At 34.1% G+C, this 7718-nt stretch overlaps 1 protein-coding gene across 4 annotated transcripts; it reads left to right on the top strand.

The window, feature by feature from the left end:
- Positions 1 to 1126: 1126 nt before the first annotated feature.
- LOC130740817 (methionine aminopeptidase 1D, chloroplastic/mitochondrial) lies at positions 1127 to 7489 on the top strand. 4 transcript variants are annotated; one of them, XM_057593526.1, is made up of 10 exons: positions 2156 to 2350; positions 2450 to 2519; positions 2706 to 2934; positions 3106 to 3267; positions 3342 to 3383; positions 3802 to 3873; positions 5179 to 5258; positions 5435 to 5532; positions 6080 to 6127; positions 6960 to 7489. In XM_057593526.1, the coding sequence occupies exons 1-10, from the start codon at positions 2236 to 2238 to the stop codon at positions 7103 to 7105; spliced, it is 1062 nt and encodes a 353-aa protein (XP_057449509.1). In that variant the 5' UTR covers positions 2156 to 2235; the 3' UTR covers positions 7106 to 7489. The 4 variants fall into 4 exon arrangements, 1 of the variants encoding a protein (XP_057449509.1); XR_009020266.1 differs by lacking the exons at positions 6080 to 6127; positions 6960 to 7489 and having other exon boundaries at positions 1127 to 2350; positions 3824 to 3873; positions 5435 to 5493; XR_009020267.1 differs by lacking the exons at positions 5435 to 5532; positions 6080 to 6127; positions 6960 to 7489 and adding an exon at positions 4907 to 4994 and having other exon boundaries at positions 1127 to 2350; positions 3824 to 3873; positions 5179 to 5223.
- The last annotated feature ends 229 nt before the right edge of the window (positions 7490 to 7718 follow it).

Here is a 7718-nt window from a genome sequence, read left to right as displayed (position 1 = left end):
TCACTTTTATTTTTTTAAAAAATAAAATTAACAAAAACTCATAAAAAATGTAAAAAGTACTAAAAGTCGGGAATTTGTGAGAATTTTTTTTCTTAATGTTTCACAGTATGTAAAAAAAATGTTTCAGTTAATAAAAAACAACTTCATGTAGCTATTATTACATTAAAACCCATTTTAAATTCTTTTTTATCGACAAAAATAAAAAAATTAAAGAAAAATGAAAACGATCTGGTTCACAAGTTAGCTCGGCCTACTTCAATTCCAACCTGTTTAACCTATTGAGTTAAGTGAGCTGATTAAAAAAAAACACTAAATATGAATTTATTTTTCCCAACATAAATCGTCCAAAATATGGGTTGAGTTGAATATTAATAAAGGCTAAGATCGCGTGAAGAATTGTTTTTTTTTCTTTTTTCAAAGTAGTTCAATTGATTTATTTTTTGGGCTATAGAGGCACTTAAGATGAAACAAGTTGTGGAATATTTCATGGAACCAGAAGAAGAATGAGGACCCAGGTAAGATGAAGCATCAATATGGGATGAGAAACTTTTTAAAGAGCTTTCAGTTGCTGTTGGTGTGTCATCGTTATTAAAACTTTTAGCAAGATCACTCACTCACTGCAACTCGATCTCTTGCAATGCTCTCATCACCATCACCTTCCAATAACGTGGTGTGGACCTTTCACTGCTGGAAATAGGATAGATAACCCAAAAGGGCAAGGTCTATTATTCAATATTCATCATCATTTCACAAACTAAATAAATAAATTTATTCAAAATTACAAGTGGAAAAAAACGGGAAATTGGTTCAACAATATGGACAAATGGACTGGGACCTGATCCGAATTGAAGTGGGTTGAGGGGCTCACAAGTGGGCCAAGAAGAAATTAAAAAAAAAAGGTTGAGTCTGTAAGCAGCTACTGACCCAAGAAAGTATCAATGTGGGCATCGGATTCTAAAATTTGTCGTGATAAGAGGATTGGGAAAACGACTTGTCGTCGTGGTGTGGAGGTGGCCGCATTTTAGCTAGGTGGTGGACCTGCCGTTTTTGGTTAACTCAACTCAGAGTTATTATATTATCTATCCATGAGAAGAAGCAGCAGCAGCTAATTAAAACTAACATTGTCGTGCAATAATGGCGACATTGAGAATTTTATCTCTGCGAATTTGTCTTCGTCCCAACAATTTGGCACTTTTCTGCCTTTCCTCACTTCCATGCACCACACTCTCCGTTATCTCTCTGCTCTGCTATTTCATCCGTTTCTCGTTATCATCTCTACGTTGTCGTATTTTATCATCAACAGCGAAGAAAGATGCAAACATAATAGTTCTCACTTATTGGGTTTTAGTGCTGTTTTAGGACCACTTCTATTACTCTAGTGATTTTATTTTTAAGTTTTCATTTGTGCAAACTTGGTTCCCCAGTTCTCTGTTTTTTCAACATATTATTACACTTTCTATCGGAAATAATTAAAGTCCAAGTCCAACACACAAACTTTAAATAGAGAGGTGTCTCTCCTAACAACTACACTCATTTTCTAATTTATCTCCAGCATCGACTCTCATTAAGTTGAGATGGGATTATAAAATTTGGATCATATACTCTCGTACTTGAACTTACATAAAAAATACAATTTCAATTGATAAAAGATTATGTCGAAAGTGTTTTTTTTATACTTTCCAAATTGTGATGATTAAAATAAATATAAAAGTGAGTGTTTAAATGCTGACATATGGTCAAAAGTTATGTGTAACGGCTTACAAACCGACTTTAATATACTCGTGTTTTTTTTTATGTTGGATTCGCTGTAAAATACTTTCTTTCTTCACTTTTTTCAAATTTAATGTAAAAATTTCATACGGGATTGTATTCTTAGAGTGAATTTTTTTTCTTTGAAGGTAGAGTGAATTATAAATTAGATATTAATGTACCAAAAATAGCTATATTTTAAAAACAAATATGGTATTATTAGGTGAGATAATATAAAGTGAAAAGAGGCAAACTTTCTCATTGTATTTATTGGTTTCTATGGGCCAGTCTCCAAAGGCTTTAGACACGATTGGGTTTATTGGGCCTAGATGGAAGATTGACGAGGCTCTCGGGCTAGGCCCTTTTTATTTTCTAAATTTAATAAATATAAATATAAATAATAATAATTACGAATTTACAAACATAGACATATCGTGGATAACAGAGGACTGGAGAATAGCAGAAGCGGAGAGTAGAGGAGCAACAATGGCGAGCGGCGCTTCACTTCAAAATTTAAGACTGAAAACTTCATTCATGGGAGATCGATTCCTACGCTGCTCAACGCTGCAACCCCTTCCTCATCTATTCCGTTACAATCCTGGTTCTTCCTTTTTCTTACAATCACTTTCACTTTTCAGCCTCTAGGTTTCTTTTACTTCTTTTTTTTTTTATATATATTTTTTTATAATTTTTGTGACAGGAAGCAAACATGTCTCGATGCAGTTATCTCGATCACTTTCTGGTTTAACCAATCTCTTATTTAATAGAAGGTATACATAAATGATTCAATTCTTAGTACTGTGTTGATTATTTGATTATTTCAAAATATTATTGAGTTTAATCTTAATGCTGGTCAATCAAGATTAAACTCTTGAATCTTGATTAACTTAGTTGCCTTTGTGCATCTCACAATCAATGCCTTTTGGTTAAAATTTTATTATGCTTTGGCTGTGCAGGAATGTAGATGAAGTGGCCAACAGCAAGCGAAAACGTCTCAGACCGGGGAAAGTTTCTCCGCAACTACAAGTGCCAAAGGACATACTACGGCCGCCATATGTAAAAACCAAGGTTCCGGCTGGACTTGTAAGTGGGCCTGAAGTGCATGATGAGAGGGGGATAGAATGCATGAGAGCTTCTGGAAAGCTTGCAGCACAGGTTCTTCAGTATGCCGGCACCTTAGTCAAGGTGAGTTCTTTTCATATTTCGGACTGTTATTATTAGCTAGTGCAGGACATGGAAAGAACCCTAATTCTTTTAAAGAGTAGGACTTATATAATTATTACACTGATAGGTATGTTTTTATTCGAAAAGAAAAAAATAAGATGTTTTTATGTTAGTTTTAACTTCTTTTGACAGCCAGGTATAACAACAGATGAAATTGACAAAGCAGTTCACCAAATGATAATTGATAATGGAGCATACCCATCTCCTCTCGGCTATGGTGGGTTTCCAAAGAGTGTCTGCACTTCTGTCAATGAATGCATTTGCCATGGAATACCAGATTCCCGTGTGCTTGAGGTCCTTCTATAAAAGTTCTTATTAAATTAGGCATCTTTTATGAAAAAAATGATTACTCATTCCTTTTTTTGCAGGATGGTGATATAATCAACATTGATGTTACTGTTTATCTAAATGTAAGTTTTTTTTCCCCTTTTCTTACTTTTTTTGGGGGAGGGGGCGGAGACACATTTTCTTTTTGTTAGGGATGAGAGTGGAATAGCCTTGGAATTTAATTTACTATGTACTTTTTCATACTACCTTCCCCCCATCTTTTTTGCTTAAGCCATCCTGATGACATTATCAGGATTAACTTTTTGTTGGCAATGTTTATGTTCTCTGCTATGCTGTTAGAGAGGAGGCAGGCTAGGAATTATTTATTGTGTACACAAAACTTGGTCCTGTATCAATTTTCGTTTGACTTGTTATTCATATGGTGTTTTTTTTTTCATCTTTTGTATTAGAGTGTGCTGGCTGCATAGAGAATTTAAGATTAGCTTTTCCACTTTCTTTTCAGTTTTGAAATTGTACCTTTTGAGATATCTAAAATTGTAGGGCTATCATGGTGACACATCAGCAACTTACTTTTGTGGCGACGTTGGTGATGAGGCCAGAAAACTAGTTCAGGTAACATATCCTCTTCCTGCCAGCAATGGCTGTGATTTGGTGCTTATTTTTCTTCCATACTTCCATGCACATGCACCCTTCATTAGTTCCGCTCTTTAATCTGTTTCTCGTTCTAATGTACTTTTTCAATAATTTCTCTCTATATTTTAGGGTTAGAATCTTTCTATTCTTACCTAAGAGTGAAACGGCACACAAACTGAACTATATTTAATATCAATGGCATGTGAAAAGATGGACAAAGCTCGCTTGCTTCAACTTTAAATGTGCAGGTCGGGTAGGAACCATAGATAAAAAACTGGAACTGATTGGCCAGATTGACCTGAAAATTGGTGTATTGATCAAATTTTTGATTTGTTCAACCCAGATAACTAATTGTGTTGTACAAACAAGTAAAAAGTTGATGATGAAGAACCAATTTGCACCGGTTCTTTCATTTGTTTTCTTTGTATTTTTGAACTTTTTTGCTTAACCAAAAACATTTTTTGGCCTAATAAATGCATATGCAAGATTCATGTATGAATTGTTATTATTTAACCTCTTATTAGTTAGACATGGCACATAATATGGTGTCTTTATCAGCTAATGTCTGGCCCAATTTTTACAATATTGGTAGGAATTTTTAATTTCAGATTACTTTGTTGGAATCCTTGTTGTTTTCTGCATTGGAGTCCATTCTGAAAAGAAAGGGCTGGTGTTGAAACAGTCTTAATTCATTAGGCATTGATAAGTGATGATTTTTTTTATCTAAGGACTAAGTTATTGTTTTTTAATTTTAGAAGTTGTGATAAAAAGGAAATATTAGTACATTCACTTTAGGAATGAAAATCTGAAAACCCCATGCTAGATGAAGCTTTAAATATCATTCTAAGTTTTTATATTCAGAACCTTGTAATATCAGGCAGTGAAAGAAAGCTAATTCACCTGATTAGATGCATTGAAAATATTTATGTTCATAGCAGACAGTAACTTAGGTATCAACATGTGATGCTATCCAGTAGAATATCCCTGGTGTTAAATTTTGCATGTTATTCAGGATGCATACTGAAGAATGTCAGATGATATTCATTTACGGCCTTTTATTATCTGGTAGCCTGGAGTTGTACCCCTTGTTCCTATAAGTGGTATATCCCATACAATTCATTATCTTACCTTATGTCAACTATAAGGAATTTTATTTATATTTTACTTATATCTCTTATTTCATTCAGTGATTTTTCGGTGATAGTCGAGGCATTGTCCTCATTATTTTATTTGTGCTTAATTGCTCATAGGAGTGGGTTCTTCTTCCACCTTATACTGAAACAGGTAACTAAAGAATGCCTAGATAAAGCAATATCTATATGTGCGCCGGGAGTGGAATTCAAGAAAATTGGCAAAACGATTCAGTATGATGTTTCTTTCATTTGCTCTTTTTTTCCTGCTTTCCTACATTGCAGTTGATAGTTGAATCTGATAAATTACTTCAATCTTGTATTAATGAGTTAGTAGTTGATGACAGTGATTTAAATTCATTTTGATTCTTGATTATATAGTGATTCATGGTTGATTTTTGCTTTTTTAGTGATCATGCGGATAAATATCGTTACGGTGTTGTCCGACAGTTTGTTGGGCATGGTGTTGGAAGTGTTTTTCATGCTGATCCAGTTATTCTTCACTATAGTAAGTAGCTTCAACTCTACTTCTGTCATTGTTTACTTCAGTTTATACTAGCAACAAACCCGTGTGTCTGCTAATTTTAAAATGATAGTCATTAAGTTATGTTCAACTTGGATTTATCAAATAATATTCTGTGTTTTGACTAATGAATTGAATAAATCTGAGGAATGTAAGTAATGTAATTTCTTTTACTAGTTACTACAGAAAATTTGCTAATATATGAAACTTAACTATGAAATCTTATATTTTATTATGTTCATGTTTCTTTCACCTCTGAAACAATACCAAAAAAGAAGAACAAAAAAAGTCCCTGTTAAGTTTTACACATCTTCCACCTCTATCCGGAAATACTACTTGAGTTAGCTGCTAAATTTCAAGTTACATGTTTGGTTATGGGTTAGCCACTCTTGTTTGACATGGAAAATTCCATATTCCTTGCATATATGGTCCCCAAACCCCAAATTATTTTATTGCCTGTAATATATTATTTCTTCTGTCAACGTGTCTAGTCACTATTATTGGTAACAATTACTATTATTGTTATCTTCAGGAAATAATGAAGGTGGACGGATGATGCTAAATCAAACCTTCACAATTGGTAATTTTTATTTGTATATTATAAATTGTTATGAACTCTATGCCTATGGTTTGTTGTTTGTGGAAGTGGAAACTACTTATGCCTTTGCTCTTGATCTATGTTGCACGGGTTCTAATATCATATCTGATACAATGCAATGTGTCAAATGTCAATACGACATTGCAACATTGTCCTTTTAATTTTAGATATGGGATGACAAGGTATATAAATATATTTTACAATATTTAAAATGTATAAAAATATTGTATGGTTTATACTCATTCCTAGTGTCAATTCAAAATCAACAATTATTGCCTTTCACCATTTCTCTCTCTTGGAAAATTCTCTCTTTCCCTTCCACTTCCAAAATTCCTCCTTGCACAACATGAAAAATAACTTTGCCTATGCTTGCGTGGCCGGTCCTAAGCCCGGATAAATGAGCAGGGTAGTGTTAGGCCTTTGGCAGCCAATAAAAAACTGATTGATATCTTTAATATGGGTCAGTGATCCATATAGCCGACCTAACCTAGTGGGATAAGACTTTTGTTGTTGTTGTTGTATACATGAGAAGGGTTTTCAAATAATGAAGGTTCACAATTTACTTTCAACTGTAAAATTTTGTTTTCGTTCAACCAGAGGACATGAGTAGCGTTCACTAAAATGGAAATAAATGTCACAATATGAGAATATGTATGCATTGTGTGACACATGAAATGGTTGTCATGAGGAAATCATAACTTTGACATGCAATTAGCATCTTCCTTTCCAGTTGCTTTCGTGTAAAAAACCCTCAAGAATTGATTTTGTTATATCGATGATAATATTTTTCTTTTTCTTCACCTGGTAAATACAGAACCGATGCTGACCATGGGCAGCTTCAATCCTGTGATGTGGAATGACAATTGGACAGTTGTAACGGAAGATGGAAGCCTTTCAGCTCAGTTTGAACACACCATTTTGATAACTCCTGATGGGGCTGAGATTATGACTCAATGCTGACAGATGCAACATTCAATATCTGCCCTGGGGAAACTAAACCTATTGAGATGCTATGATTTAATCACTTCCAGTTCCAGATCAAATATTTCTTGCTCGAAATTACCCAAGAAAACAGAAAGCATGTGCGGAAGGAGGTGCATTTTTTGGCTGATATTATCTCCTGTCTATTGTATTGTTTCTGTATTATATATAAGTTTATAGTTTATACTGTCTCCCGTGCTCCAATTAATACATATCGTTTCACTTCTCTTTGAAGTTAGTAATAAGCTGTACTGTAAGTGTCATTAGGTATAGACGTAGTTCATATTTCACGCTGTAATCGTTGCACTATACCAAACATAGATATGATTGAATTTAAAATGAAATTCGTTCTGTTCTTCTAGACATAGTCACTGCACATCAAATTAGTTGCAAGTGATTATCATAGGTACCACAATCAGGTGTAGCCCATATATTTCACATGGGGCTCAATGCACTGCCCCAATCATAGGTATTATCAATGCCAGAGGGGTTTCCTACTTCAGCCTCCCCCAGTGGAGTGCATTGCCTCCTCAAAAGGTTTTCTACCCATTTTAAGTGGATATTCTCCCTTCCTAGTGATGTTATTCTAATC

This window comes from Lotus japonicus, chromosome 2, assembly GCF_012489685.1.
Source record: "Lotus japonicus ecotype B-129 chromosome 2, LjGifu_v1.2".
Classification (NCBI taxonomy): Eukaryota; Viridiplantae; Streptophyta; class Magnoliopsida; order Fabales; family Fabaceae; genus Lotus; species Lotus japonicus.
The sequence above is the reverse complement of the archived record's forward strand: the minus strand, read 5'-3'. Positions and strand labels throughout refer to the sequence as shown.